General features: G+C 39.4%; 1 protein-coding gene across 4 annotated transcripts in view; it reads left to right on the top strand.

Moving 5' to 3' along the window:
* tspan33b (tetraspanin 33b) overlaps positions 1-15,961 on the top strand; it is a 67,699-nt gene that overhangs the window by 5,299 nt on the left and 46,439 nt on the right. For all 4 annotated transcript variants that reach the window (XM_088417851.1, XM_088417852.1, XM_088417850.1 and 1 more), the window contains exons 2-7: positions 1,237-1,294; positions 2,460-2,587; positions 2,745-2,819; positions 9,875-9,970; positions 12,481-12,609; positions 15,747-15,908. In XM_088417851.1, the coding sequence (XP_088273977.1) occupies positions 1,237-1,294; positions 2,460-2,587; positions 2,745-2,819; positions 9,875-9,970; positions 12,481-12,609; positions 15,747-15,908 (648 nt within the window). The remainder of the gene's footprint in view (positions 1-1,236; positions 1,295-2,459; positions 2,588-2,744; positions 2,820-9,874; positions 9,971-12,480; positions 12,610-15,746; positions 15,909-15,961) is intronic.

The following is a 15,961-nucleotide window of genomic DNA, read 5'->3' as shown; positions in this document are numbered from 1 at the left end:
GACAAGTGGTATGTTTGTGAAAAAGCATGGTTCCATGATCTCGAACAGGAAAGAAAAAAGTAGCTTTGCAAAAAACGTGCCTTTTATTGTAATTGAGCAATACTATATTTATGCTGTAATGAACCATTCTGTAACAGAATAGCATATTTAACAGTATGTACTGGAAAATGAACGTTCTTTTTCCAACCAAACACACTGCAGATGCTTAGTCACGTGAAGCATACAGTACTACTGTTTTATGACATGTATTTATTCATTTAATTTATTCGTATTATTTAATGGATTATGATATTCTGTAAGTTTTCCTTGAGAGTAACCAAGAAATAAAACCTCTTTGCTGGAACTAAATGCGATACATAAGTTATAATGTTGATGACATGTACATGTGATGTGATCTGAATTTCCAACCTGAAAAATGAACAAGCATCTGCGGTTCCAGCTTTCTATGCATTTTGTTTCTTCTCAGCACCTCAGGTAAATTCTTTCAGATGCCAGAAAATTGTTTTAGATGTGATGATCAAAACCTCACCGGTGACAAGTAGCTTAGGTCAGCAAAATGCCAGAGGCAAAGAGAACGACTATGTCAGAAATACCTCAGTAGTTTCCAGTAGTGTTTGAGCTGGAGTGAAATTTCTCCTGGCTACAACTTTACAAAAATAGATCTCATAAAATGTCATCAATACCAAGAAGCAGCATCATACTGTCAAGAGTCTTCATGATAACGAGAAACACAAATGCAAGAAATAACATTTGGAATTCTAAAAAAATGTTGTCTCTTCCTTGAAGCTCAATTCTGCATCTTCTTATATTCAAGATTCAAGAGTTTTTATTGTCATATGTATGGTATTATTATACCACACAATGAAATTCTCATTCCGTTCACTCCCCGAGTAGCAGACTGCATTCCATGTTTGAGCAATAAATAAATAGATAAATAACAAAACATAAACAATGAAACAACAACAACAGAAACAATGGTGATAGTAATATACAGTATGTATGTAAATATATACATATGTTGGACTTCATGGGAACTTTTATGTTCCTGCAAAACAACATGTTTGGATTGGTTTGGTCTATGACCTCGCAAATGTTCTTCTGGTTGAATGGAAAATAACCAGCTGCAAAAAAAAAAAAAAAACCTAGCAAAATTTCCTCAGCAGGATAGCATCATTTCTCCCTGTAGTTGTCTTCAAAACATTTGCCCACACAACACTGTCTGTGTTTTTCCCATAGGTTTTTTCCTTGTTGATTGTGGCAATTGGCGTGTATGCTAAAGTCCAGAAAGCCACAGGTACGGTATTATTGTTATTTTTACCAAGCCTTGTACGCCCATTTTTGTCCACACTGTAATAAATAGCCTGCAACGGTCAGCTTTGGTAAATCACTTGGTTTATTACCCTGAACATACATGCATTTACACGAAAACAATTGTATTACTGTCTACTAATAATGTCTACAGGTTCTGGTATTTTTATTTTATTTTTTTACATTTCAGAGCACGGGTAAGGAACTCCAGTTCCTCGAGAGGTTTGTTGCAAGTGACATTAAAAACAGGAGGGATACAGCTCTTGAGGAGCTCCAGTTCCATACCCCTTTTTAAAAAAAAAATGTTTGTTGAAAGTTTGAATTTGGAGCAGAAACTGTCTGTGAGGCACCGTCTTCATAAATTAAACACTGGGATAAACACAATTAGGCTGTTTTTCCTCTCATTGGACAAGCAGAGACTACAATGTCACTTGGCGCATCTGACAGTCGCTCTGCCACTGTGGTGTATACAAGCAGCACAGTCTCGTACACGCCTCCTCAGCGAGTTGGAATAGTAGCATTTGCAAACATCTTTATATTGATTTTCAAGTTAGTGATACAAACTTGCAATTACCAGCATAGCATTTGTTCACTTTATTTAGCATGACTAGTTTAGTCTTGCTTGTCAATCACAGCCAGACCACGCCTGACCCACTCCCCCCTCGCAAGCCCAACCGTCCTCCAGACAACATCCTTTTTTCAAATATTAGTGAGGGGTCTGATGGGAACCTGAGTAATGGTAATGAATTATTTTGCCTTACCGTCTATAACAGGGTTGGCAATTAATTCCACACAGCTCCCGCAGAACGAGCTTTGTCGCACTTTGCAACACTTCTCAAATATAGTAAGTTGCATTCAAGAGCCGCGTTGTTGAAATCATTTACTTATTTCGGAATATTTCATGCTTCATGGTTGCAGGGTACAAAGGATCAATCTGGTGTTATTCCACTGATAGCGCTTGCCCTTAATAATCTCCCAAAAATCTCAGCGATAATACGATGAAAATCACGGTGCACAATAACTGGAATATAGTTTATGGAGGTGTGGATGTTGTACATGTGCCAATGAATAGAAATATATCAAGAAGAGGGTGGAAAATAACAAAAACTGTTCTCTAACAAGAGCCCGTCTCACATCTGTTTCTATGCCAGACACCGTGCGGGACACGTTCCTGATCGACCCGGCTGTCATCCTAATTGTAGTGGGGGTGGTCATGTTCTTCATCACTTTCTGCGGCTGTGTTGGAGCCCTCAGAGAAAACATTCGCCTCCTCAAAACGGTAACATTCATAACAGACACATCACAAATATTGGCGCAACAGCTGCTTTCCCATCTAGCGACAGCTTCAATCCAATCTAAAGAGAGATATTTCATTTTATCTTTATTGACAAATCTGTCTGGTAAAAATTAGTCACATTTGTCTTTTCTGCTTTCAGTTCTCTTTCAGCCTGACAATGGTCTTCCTAACCCAGCTGGTCATAGCAATTATGGGCTTCTTTTACTCAGACCAGGTATGTGCCTCTTTGCGGTAACTCGTTTAATCATTTCGCAACGTAAAATCAATAGAGCAAGCCTCGGGGCCTCGTTATTGGTGCTCTGATTTCATTCTACAGCAGCAGCCCCACCAACAAAATATTGTTTCCACACTATGTCATGTTATCCTACGTTCTCAAGAGACCCAACTTTTGAAACACCTACATAATGTATTTAGTTCATGTCATATTTGTGTGAGTGTGTGTGTGTAAAGCTGCTTTCACAAAGACAATTGCGCTTACTTCTGATTGACACTTTCAGGGAAATCATAATTAAACAATCATCTTTTTTTATTTGCATTATAGCTTGCAGTGGGGTAGAATTTCATTAGTCTGAGAAGTAGGTCTCCTCAAATCCTTTCATTTTACTGTGGCAATGCTCTGACACATGTATTTACACCAGTGCATCAAAATTCTTTAGTTCTTCCACTTACAGCCCGCAGCCTTTCATTAACTTGGATTGAGACTTTGAAAATCAAAACTGACAGTTTGCAATCACTGAAGTTGTGTACCCATGAAGGTGGGACGCCAAGCCGACATTCTAACCAGATGCCTGAGACACCTCATCTGGCTACATATGAGGAGCAACAGCTTTACTTTGAGTCCCACCCAAGAGAACTAGATAGTTATCTGGCAAGATTCCCTGGTAAGGAGACTCATTTCAGCCACTGGTGTCCGGATTCTTTTTCTTTTGGTCACAAGTTCACGACCCACAGCTCGTATGCAGAGGTGAAGGAAGAAAGTTAGATCAAAGACAGATACGGTCTACATCCATTGCAGATTCTGCACCACTCCATCCTTCCTCACTCGTGAACAAGATCCCAAAATAACATGAACTCGGGGCAGGATGTCACCTCAGACTTGGAGTACGCTGTCCATCCTTTTCTGACTGAGGACTATGGTTTCAGAAGTAGAGAAGATGAGCCACATCCCGACCCCTTCACACTTGCTTGTGTGAACAGTGGGAGATTGCGGCTTCGTGAATCCAACAGTACCGTCTCAACTCAACATCTCGGCTATAAATACAAGTTATGTTCAGAAAGGTCATGAACAGAATCTATGACAAAGGACAGCCTTGGCGGACTCCAAGCCTCAATGGAAACAAATCTGCTTGAATGTCAGCAACATGAAATGGATTCAGACACGGGTGATACGAGTACCTAATAGCCCATGTGGGGATTTGGTACCCCCAAAAAAACAGAGGTAACAAAAAGAGGGACATGGTCAACTGCCTTTTCCAAGTCCCTCAAACACATTGACGTGTTCCCCCAATGCTCAGGTGATGTTGTAGAGCCAATACCCACAGCCTTAATCAAGCCACTCATGGCGGTCCAGTCCTTAGTCCTTCCCACTGATGAGCTTTTAAACTATCTTAGTGTTTTCAACATGAGCCATAGAAGAGCTCACCTCAAGTCCCCAACCTTTGCTTCCTCAAAGGATGGTATGTCAATGCAAATTAGGAGGTCTTTGAAGTATTCTCCCCGGCAATTCACAACATCCTGAGAAAAGGTTAGAAGTACCACATATTCATTAAACGCAGTAGTGTCCTTCACATAAGACACTGGATGCTTTCTGACAAATACGCCGGATTAGTGAGCTGTGTTTAATATTCATGCGAGAGATCCCACCCCCCGGCAATAAAATGTCTACGGTAATCACTCTCTGCTCGTTTGTCACCACGTGTCACTCATCTCATCATTAAAGTTAGGGACCACCAACTATGTACAGTACCGGGTTACAGTTTTCCTACCAAAATGGATTAGAATCTTCATACACATGTTAGACAGGTAGAATATATAATCCATCCATCCAGCATCCACCCTTCCAGTACAATTAATAAGCGTCTGGATAGTATCCACAGTGTATTCACTGATAAGCTTGTGAATTGCATGATACGTATATGATGTATAAGACAGTTCACTGTCTGTTTCTCCCAGTACTCGCAGTTCTGATGTCATTATAATTCTTATTATGGTTAATAAATGATTGAAATACTTTTTTGAGTTGCACATAAAAATCCATGAGTGTGCTGTAAACCAATGGACTAACAAAATATGGTAGTATACTGCAGGGAGTAAGCAGTGTTTTGTTTTGTTTTTTTCAATAAAATGCACCCACTATAAATTTTATACATCTGATTTACATTCAGAGCTATTGTGCGGTGTCATGCAACTATTCCACAAGTTTCCTTGTGGGTTTTCTGTAAGCTCATATTTTGAATGCATTAGTGTTGAACTTAAGCATCCGCAACTTATAGGGCATGCAAATTAGAAGCAGTTCAAACGAATACATGGCTAAAAGTAAAACTGCACATGAATCATTTAATTGTTTATACAGTAGGAAGGTTGTATTGTTGTGGAATGGTTCTTTTTTTTTTTAAAAAAAAAAAAAAAAAAAAAAGGTCATTCAGGTCTCTGTAGGCATGGATGACCTTAAAGGAGTCATTTGAGTGTGTTTTTGTTGCTAACATGAAACACAGAATACCATGATTTTAATGAAATGAGATTTATGAGATCATTCTGCGTGGCTTGTCTATGGCTGCTTTGTTTGAAATCAAATAAAACCATGTCATAATGGTAATAGTATTTCTCATCCATTTGTCAAGACACAGACACTCATCATTATTAACCCCCCCCCCCCATAAAAAAAAAAAAAAACATGACAGTGGAGACTTTCAGACGCCACAAAAATTGAAAATTAACCTCTTTAAAGGCTTTTATTATTCTTCTGTATTTATTGTGAATGTTTTTTACTGAACAATGGCAGTCAATAACATGATGTTGTGTGTCCACTGTGCATGTGTGGTCCAGATGTTAATACAGGGTTTCTTAGGACAGTAAATTCTACTCTCTGTAGGTGTGTGTGCTCAATCTTAACACACAAGCCATTACTAAGAAGAAAAATTATTGACACCGATCTGATTAAAATAGCAACATGACAAGTGGCCATCATATTATCTGGAATCTTCTAAAACACAACACACAAACAAATGACCAAATGGCTCTAAAGTCTTTTATAAAAAAAATAATGATGTTGCAAAAACTCAATTGACTGCTCATGTATGAGACCTATTCTCTGCCCACAATGCTTTTCTCACCAGTGATCTTCCATATTAACTAGTTAACATTTAACCCAAACATTTAGGGCTGGTGTCAGAATAAAAAAAGGAAAAAAAAAAAGAATCGGTAACCAATCTGAGGAGTGGCTTTGAGTAGTAGATAATATGAAAGAGTCAAGAAGGAAACTGGTTATATGGTTTTACAGTAATCGGAAGGATTTTTTTTCAACCGGATTTTCTAAAAGCAAAATCACACTAAAGCGATTCTCAAAATTGTCATTTTTCCCCATAAAGAGCTGAATTTCTTCTGCTATTTTAAACTGATTTTCATAATGCTCGCTGCCTTTGTATTCAGTTTTAAGTGGCTTTTCTCACAAGACTTCGCATTTTGACAGATTTTCTGTCAGGCTGTCACACTTCTACTTAAACATCCATCCAGCCATTATGTAGAGCCGCATATCCTCACAAGGGACACAGGCTTGCTGTTGCCTATCCAAGCCGAATTCGGGCAATAGGTGGGAGATACCTTGGACTGGTTACCAGCCAATTGCAGCCGAAAGGACAATTTAGTCCGTTTGTCCAAAATGCTTGCCATGCATGTTTTTGAGTGTGGAAGGAAGCTTGAGCGCTCGGAGAGAACCTACAGGGGCTCAAGGAGAACATGCAAACTCCACACAGGAAGGCAAAAAGCCATGCTGGAATCGAACTCAGGTTCCTTAACTGTGAGGCACACTTGCTAACCAGTGCGCCACCAAGTCGCTTCGATTCCAACACTTCAGTTTAAATCATGCACAAGGAATGGCTGCAAATATGAACATTTATACAAATACTTTTATCCAAAACTGTTGTTTGAGGTGAAAGCTTGTAATAGTCTGTTGTAGGTCGTTTAACTATAGCCATGCAAGCCTCTTTCAAACACTGTTTTGCAAATTTAAACAGAACCTTAACTCAGTTAACGAGGCTTCTAGCTGACTGATAAAGATACATTTTGTATACAGTGAGAATGAGAGTGTTAAGTGAGACTGTAAGAGCATTAACGAAAAACGCAACTGAGCAGTCAGTGGCTGAAAAGTTGCAACTTCAAAAAGGTCTCCACTGTCAAGGGAACCATTTTAGTACGGCTTCCAACTGACAATAAAGATACACTTGCTCATTCGTTCTCGTAAACTTGCATTTATCAGCAGGTGACAGTGAGTCACTGGGGTAAGAAGCTCTCACTTATGAGTCATCCACAGCTAAATTCCTAGCATTTGCTTCTGCTACTTGTAAAATGTGTTAATTGTTGGATGAAAAAAGTTAAAACATTAAAAAACATTAAAAAAGTTCATTTGTCTGCGCTGTAAAACATTTGGTCAATTAAAATTTAACTTATAAACACATAACGGGACATGTGTTATATGCTTGTGCAGGGATGGACAACTGAAATGATGGAGAGAGCCAGAATGTTCCTCCAGTAGCACAGGGGTGGCATTTAAGGATCTATGCAGTTCTAGGCCACTATTCAAACCCAATGACACATTGTAAAATCAGTTAATGCACAACTGGATTCAGAAATCATCTTGCCATACATTACCTACAGTCCCTCACTCAAGCCATTACGTTAAATATGGCACTGAGCAGTGGCACCAAGCCACAAAGTGACAATAATTTAATACATGACTAAAATCAACAATACAGTGGAACCACTAGATACAAATTTAATCCGTTCCGGAGTGCAGTTTGTATTCGAATGGCAACAAAAGATGGAGGAGAAGCCTTAATGTCGCTGTCGTAAAGTTAACGTCCACTATGTATTGGATGGACGGACCCGCACAAGCCCAAGGTAACAAAATTCACTCAGATTCGAACCGTCCAAGAAACATAAAAAGATAATGACTGACAGTGAGGCACAGGGCAGTCAGGCCACAAGAGCAGCGCTTCAAGATCTTACCAGAAGTAGTGGAAATAATAGACTTAAAAAAAGAGCCCCAACAGGCATGTCCAGTATGAGCTGCCCTAATCTCGCTGTCTGAATAGCACATATAAAAAATTAGCCCATGTTATACGCAGTTACCTGTTAGCCCCTTTTGTCCTTTTTCCCATTCCAACAACGTGTTTTATACTTGTTCAAATAAGGGTAAAAATGTATATTGTCGTGAAAACATTGTGAACTAAAGAACCGTCTGAGCCCTGTCCCGCCACACCCGCCCTTGTCTGTCACTAGGTTTTTGCATGAAACACATTTGTAGACCTTAAATATAAAACAGTCAAATGAAAAAGAAATAAATAGAGCAACGACGAGCAGTTTGTTTCATAATATGGTAACTAGATAGATATAAAGACCTGCAATTGACTGGCAACCAGTCTAGAGTGGGCCTTGCCCAATGACAGCTGGGATAGGCTGGAGCCAGTGAAGTACGGGGACCAAAATTCGGGATGGTAATTGGGTTTTGCCTTGAGCTGAGCAGGAGTCGGAGATTTTTGCTGCAGGCGGCGGGTGCCATGAGCCAAAATTTAAATGTATGTATGTGTGCGCATGTGTGTGTGCGGGCGTGTGTTTAGGAAAATTGTTTTCCCCAAATTTTAATTGTCCATTACCCTCCTGGCGGTAGCCCACCCTTTAGCCTGATGGGAGTAAGTAATGTTATTTAAAGAGTGAAAAATTGGTGACATGAACCAAAATCTGTGGTGGAGCCTGTAACAACTGACACATAACCTTGAATTAGCATAGCAGCCCGAAGCAAGAAGCTCCGCCTCAGCTCTTGCACACGACATCCGGTTGTGCCTCTTGCTTGAAGAGACAGCTCTGTTAAAAAAAAAAAGAAAAAGAAAAAAGTTCGACATAAGGGACCTCCGTTTTTTTTTTAACTGTCCACTTTCTATGATAGACCGAGAGAAGTGAGAAATACCAATGTGGAAAAGCATCAAACAAGTTGAATGCATATTGTTAAATCCCAGGTTATTATTACTTATTTAGAGTAGGAAAATGCACTTAGTGAAATTCATTCTGTCATGAACAAAGCTTTAAATCTGATTCCCACACTAACCTTACATTGTAAACTGCGCCGATGATACCTTGCCCCCCTGCTATGCGCTCTGTCAGCCCTCGGACTGCCTGCTGCTAAACAGAGCAGTTTAGCAACCCTCCCAGCATCGCTAAATGATTCAAATGCTCCGGCACTTCAAAGCGAATCCAAATGTTCCATTTCAACAGATCCCTTGAAGGAGACTTTGCAACTAATGACATGTGGAGATGATGTTAGGTCCCTAGATCCACAAGCGCACGCAGCACATGTGAGGGGGGGAGATGAGCGTGGAACATAGCGAACTGTTTAGCAAAACTACTTCAGGATAAAATAAATTGTGATAGAGCTAGCTGTGTTTATCAGCACGACTTGCTTTTCCACGGGCTCTAATCACAGTAATTCCAGGAGCCCACAGCAAAACACCCACAGAAGTTCATTTCAAGCCAAATGAAATTTTATAGCTCAGCAGCTTATCGGCATACAGCACTCTCATTATCATATATTATCTAAATTCAATCTGCATCACCTTGTTTTGACAATTTTAAAAGGGAGAACTTGAATTGAAGGCCCATTCAAAAGGACGAAACAAAGAAGACTTCAGAAAGAACAAATTAAACAGCAGGAGTTCATATCTAAATGGAATGTATATACTCTGGAATTCCAATCATGAATTAATAAAATGAGTGTAATTCATTTATAATTCCTCTGGGTCTTGCTTACAGTATAGCTAACATGTGGAATGCTAACAATCACCACACTAAAATGATTATTTAGCCCATATGTAGGTGTAATGTATGCTGTATTTTATATGCATTGGGTGTATTGATCTCACTGGTAATAATGCATTTATTGTTATATGCTAGCCGCTCCCCTTATTAAAGTGCCACACAAACTGGTTTGTGGAAATACCGTCTGCATCCCACGAGATGCTTAAGATGCTCTCCAATAAATTATTCTGTTTCTCTTTTAAGACTCATGACACTTTGGAAAGGTTTGTGAAGAAGGGCATTGTGCACTACAGGGATGACCTCGATCTGCAGAACTTGATGGATTACATTCAGAAAGAGGTGCTCTGCTCTGTTCTTTTCATTGCCATACTTACTTTTTGACTTCACCGTAATCAAAACCACAGCTTTATCGTGCATGTCACACCTGTGACCTGTGAAACCATAGTCTGTGAGCATAGAGATGCATGGATTTCATATGATATCGTCTCATATGTGAGAGGCTCAGCTCAGATGGGGTCTAGCTCTTATGCTGTAACTTGGCACACGAGAGAGCCATATTTGCCAATAAATGATGTCTGAAAGGACGTATAATGCAAACCCAGGTACAAAGAGGAGCTATTTGAAACATGAAAAAATATTGTTTTAGTTCTCTCAAACAACCTCACATTTGAATTTGATACCTGAAATTGTATTCAAAAAGGTGGGTAAGAGTCCTGTTGAATGGCAAACATCAATTGCACATTAAATATGAACTCACCATTAATGAAATTGTGGCTCGCCTGCCCTACTACTATAAAAGACAGTTTCATTAACACGTGTCTAAATGTCATTAGTCGCATACACTACAAGTAAAACAAAGTATTGCTGAGATTGAATTTACTATATAACGTCTTTAATTAGGGAATTAAAAAAAAACTATCTTGCATGTCAGGGCCATTCCCAGAATGCTCTTATCAGCAAGAAAACTGAAACCAGGACTATGAAAGGAAGCAACTACAAATCAATCTTTGATAAAGTCAGCAGTGTTATAGCAGCGAATGCTAAGTAGGGAATTGAATCAACCCAATTTGTTAACTCAACATATTTTTCCACTTCTTGGTGGTGCTATAAAGTGACTATTGTCACATTGAAAGCAGGCTGATTGCAGTTTGTACTACAAAGATTGACAAGGATTCAAATCACCTAAATCACCTGCGAACGGCTAAGGATAAAGTTGTTTTGCAACTTCAGCTCAACCCTTGATGTTGCTTTTTTACAAAATTACCTGCTCACAGGCGATTTAGAAGGTGTACTAAAATCCTTCCTTTTCAGCTCTCCAGTGGTCTTTTTATTGTTAATCCACGGACCAGGCCGCAGACCGGTGATTGGGGACCTCTGCCCTAGTAGGATAAAATGCACAGCTGAGTATCAATCTGGTGGATGCAGATGGTCCCAGATTTTCACTGTCTAGGTCAAATAGTTTGCTATTGATATTTGGAGAGGACCATTTCCTCAACCTTTCAGCACTTCTACAGATTTGCAAGATCATAGGCATATCTCTATCTCTGCCCAGATAATTCAGAATAAACACATTTCAGCCAATCTTTGAGCTCATTCATCTGCCAAAATGATGGCCATGACCGCCCTTTCCTCAGGCCTGTTTGCACTGGTATCAGAAAAACATACACGCAGCCCTTTGGCATGTCAAGGAATGGCATTTTCAGTAATGAGTCCTGTTTCTGCCTGCTCAAGTTGGCTCGTGGATTCACAGTGTGCATCACTTTGGGAGAAAACTATCCTGAATGTGCACCAATAGCTCCATCATTGGAAGATGAGCCAATAATCGTAATTGTAGGCAAACTCAATGTAGAAAGGTGACATTGGGGAGCCAGTGGCAATCATTTCCCATTCTGAAAAAGCACTCCCTTTTCTAAGACGGCAACGCAGATCTGTGTGTGACTTTAAACAAGGGCTTCTCAATTATATTTTGCAACCCCTCCAGGAAAGAGTAAACGTTTTTCGCCCCGCCGACTCTCCACACCGACTATAAATAAGCTAATTATCTACCAAAAAAATGTATGAGTATACGAAAATGTATCCTTTTTCACATTAATAAAAAGAAAGAAGCAATATGAATCCATTTCCAACAACTGTTCACTACTTTTTTTAACAGCGTCTCTACAGGTTAGTCTAAAACTGAAAAAAAAAAAAAGTGCATCAAGTGCCTTAAAAAAGATGGCAGTCCTTACTTTATTGCAATTACATTTCACATGGCAAAAACAAAGCATTTTCCCTAGGTGTGGTTAGCCACCCCCCGGCATTGTTTAGCGCACCCCCAGGGGGGCCCTCCCCACTATTTGAGAAGGACTACGTGAAACCCAAACAACACGCGGGCTCAGCTTGGGTGAGGCATTTCTTTTCACAAACCCACTTTGCTACGACTATTGGTTAAATGTGGAATGCCATCCCACAACAATTTGTGAGCACAACGGTGACGAGCACAAAAAGAGGTATCAGGCTATTGCGGCTCATGGCTCATCCATGCTGCTTGTGAAATTGCCAATTTCGCTCCTTCCCTCCTACAGATAGGATTCATGTCTACCAGTCCATCAAACAAGAGTCAAGAGCAACAACAGAGTAAGCAGGTTGGCATAGGCAGTGAAAATGTGGCACTTTCTTTGGTTACAAACACATACTCAGTTGTGCTACTCATCCCACAAGCAATGTTCTCCGCATGTGAGGCATCATTTAAAAGGGAAATAAAGAGGCATCTCATCCACATCAAATTCATTAGTAAGAAATGTTACAATAGGGAAATAATCGACCAAAGATACATTCCGGTGGGTTTATAATAAGTGTCATTCACACAGTTCCAGTGTTGTGGATGGAACAACTATACAGACTGGTCGTGGAACTTGTACTTTAACTGCACAGAGGAAAACCCAAGCTCAGAACGCTGTGCTGTTCCTTTCTCGTGCTGCACTCCTGTTCCTGGAGAGGTGAGTGCTTTCCTTTTTTTCAATGAAAACCCAGCAGTGAAATAAAGCATTGTAGGTGGAAGAGAAAATGGAAGTTGCAAAACAAACACAACATCCTCCAAGGCTCATAATTGGCTGACTGATTGCCTGAAAGTAATGAAACAGCTAATTGAGTTTCAAGGTGATTTGTCTTTCCTGGATGAGAATGAGTCTGCACAACATGAGGGTTTCACACCGTCCTCAACAATCCTGGGAGATGCATTTAAAGGGGTAGTTTGAAACGTTAAAACTGCTAGCAAGAATTTAGTCTCTCACTTCACTAATCCTTCTCGAATTGCTGCAGTGCCAGGTCCTCTTCAAGATGCACCAACATAGTTCTGCAATTTGGAATTGGATTTTGGCATAAAGTATATAGTCATTTTAAGTACCTTATTTCTCAGAGTGCAAGTTGAGTTTTATTTTTTCCTCATGTTCACCCCCCATATTCGAGGGGTTGACTCAAAACAGACCCATTTTTTTCCACATACCTGTGTTTGAGTAACACTAATTCTAATGTTAAATAAGTACTACCATTTCATTTACCAGGCTTAAAATGATTATTTGATACCTCTAATTCGATATAGAATGCATTCTTTTGGACGGAACATCGAAAAATGCACTTTTGTCAAGCGCCGACTCTTATTGCTTCTTTGTTATCAACAACGAGGCTGCGTGGATAATTTTCCCGATAGACTGTGATGCATTATGAAAAGGAAAATAGGGCTTGACTTGGCTCCTTCAGCCCTTAGATGTGCGCTTGAACAAGCTGGCACGGATGTCGGCAGGTAGGGAGAGAAACAGCGAAGGGCAACCTTCCACACTCTGATCTCAAAACATTCGTCACTTGGGTAAAGAACATCCCAAGTAAGATTATCAGCAAATCATCTCCGAAGGTCTGCATTTCAAACAATTGGACGAGTAACGAGGATGTTTGCGCAAATGACAAGCAGGAATATGAGGACGTTCGTGAGTTAAATGGCAGGCGCTATTTGGCATGTCAGATAATGTTAAAGACTTTGAGGGTTCTTTGACATTCATTTTCAGCTGTGTCAAAAAATAAAGCAATGAAACTTTAAATCATTTTATTGTTGTAACAATAGTTTCAACATTTGTGCGTACATTGCCTCGTATTGTCTCATTTTCGAAGTTTAGTTGTCACTCGGAAAAGACTGACATTTGAAATCATTAAAAAAAAAAACAATGCAAAGTTGTATTTATTTGACATGGATTAAGTGATTTGAGGCAACACCAATACATCCAATACATTGAGTATTTCAATTTAAACTGAAAAAAAACAGCCCCTCTATTCCCATAAGGCAGTGCTTCTCAATTATATTTTACAAAGCCCCCCAGAAAAAAGAATAATAATATTAAAATTATCATCCATAAAAATTATACGAGTAAATCTAAAACTGTATCCTTTTTAACATTGACAAAATAAAAAAGAAATAAAAATTAACTTTCAACAACTGTTGAAATTATATATATATATATATATATATATATATATATATATATATATATATATATATATATATATATATATATATATATATATATATATGTGGTTTATACAGATTACAGATTAGACTAAAACAAAAAAATAACCAGGTGCATGTCAATCATCTTATGGCAATTACATTTCACATGGCCAAAATCAAGCCTTTTTCCCTGGGATCACTGTAATCAACATGTTTGATTCACAATACTAATTATTATACTGTGTAAAACCAAGTGAATATAATTGAACGGTCAGCCAAAGGTGTGTCTTAATTTATCGTTTATTTTGGTCTCTATAGTCCATTCATTTTGGATGGACTCAATTTAAAATATGCCAGCACAATCTAATCTGATCCAACATCAATGAAAGTATATTCTTGAAAGCATAATCGTTTGTTAGATCCTGTAGCCTAGTTGTGCAAAAACAACATATGATTTACATGAAGCAAACAAAAATGGAATCTGGTTTTCTCACTTTTTTCTCCATCATTGTATCTGTGATAAGGTGGTTATTGTTGGTTTCATAAGAAGTTTTGCACCCCAGGAGTCATCCGCTTTTTGCATTTCTTTATGCAGTTGTGATGTAAACGTCATTGTCATTGTACACGCCACTTACTGCAGAAACTGCCACTTGCCACGGGGTTCAACAAATACCAATAAAACTCCCCGGATCCATCCATATTCTACACAGCATGTCCTCATTATGGTGAGCTGCAGCCTAGCGCAGTTGACTTTGTGCAAGAGGCAGGATACCCACAGGACTAGTCGCCGGCCAATAGCATTTGCCGTATTTCTTTATCTTTCCACTTTCTTGGCAGAGGTCTGCAAGCTACAGCTCCGGTATTAGATCTCATTAGCCTTTAAAGTTTCACTTTTGGCACTGATTCCTGCTTCAAAAAATATTTGTAAGTATATTCAGTGTTTTGCCAACACAGAATAAAAACACACTCGTGCATGCACCAAAGATTGCTGTAAATGTGAGCAAAATAAAGTCTCACGTAGATACACAGATAATATATATGTAAATATGATCTCATGCATGCATGCATGATTACTCATATTTGCATTCACCGCTATGCAGTGCACAAAATGCAACGCTTACAGGCTATAGCTGACAGTTCCTTTTTGGAGCTATCTTTCTCACCAAGATAGAAAACTAAAGAGGGCAAAGTAGATTCATCACACGTGTATTGATTTTATATCACACAACCAAGAAAACAGAGCGGCAACCTTTTTTACATGACTGCAAAATCAATTAATCAAACCCTGGAAGAATTGATGCAGTGCTGCAATCTACTGTCTTGGGTATGCAACCGCACTGGCGCTTTTGGGACCTGTTAAGGCTTCAAAGTCACATCAATTGGACGTTTGTGTACCTTTGCTGGATTTTTAACATTTCTCTGCTGTCATTTTCTTTCTTTCTCTCTTTTTATTCCAATTCTCTGCAGTAAACAGGCTTCTACAAATCTGTCTCCCAGCCGTCACAACAGTTAACATCCTTGTCAGTGTAGAATAACACAGCGCCACCCACACTGACTGTTGCATTCAGAGAAGCACTCTTTTGTCAATGTTCAACATTAGAAACGACTTAGCGTATTTGTTTGTCTTCTGCCATACAGGCGGTAATCAACACAATGTGTGGCTTTGGGGTTCAAACCTTCGACCAGCTGGAGGCAAACAAGTCGATCTACCCGGTAGGCTGTGCAGACAGAGCGATGTTGTGGATTGAGTCTCATCTATTCCTGCTGGGAGCCCTCGCGCTGGCTTTGGCCTTGCCTCAGGTAACAGCATATGCGCACGCACACCAGCTAGGTCAATATTTCTGTTAAGGCTA

Source organism: Hippichthys cyanospilos, chromosome 6 (assembly GCF_059441005.1).
Source record: "Hippichthys cyanospilos isolate Australia breed blue-spotted pipefish chromosome 6, RoL_Hcya_1.0, whole genome shotgun sequence".
Classification (NCBI taxonomy): Eukaryota; Metazoa; Chordata; class Actinopteri; order Syngnathiformes; family Syngnathidae; genus Hippichthys; species Hippichthys cyanospilos.
The sequence above is the reverse complement of the archived record's forward strand: the minus strand, read 5'-3'. Positions and strand labels throughout refer to the sequence as shown.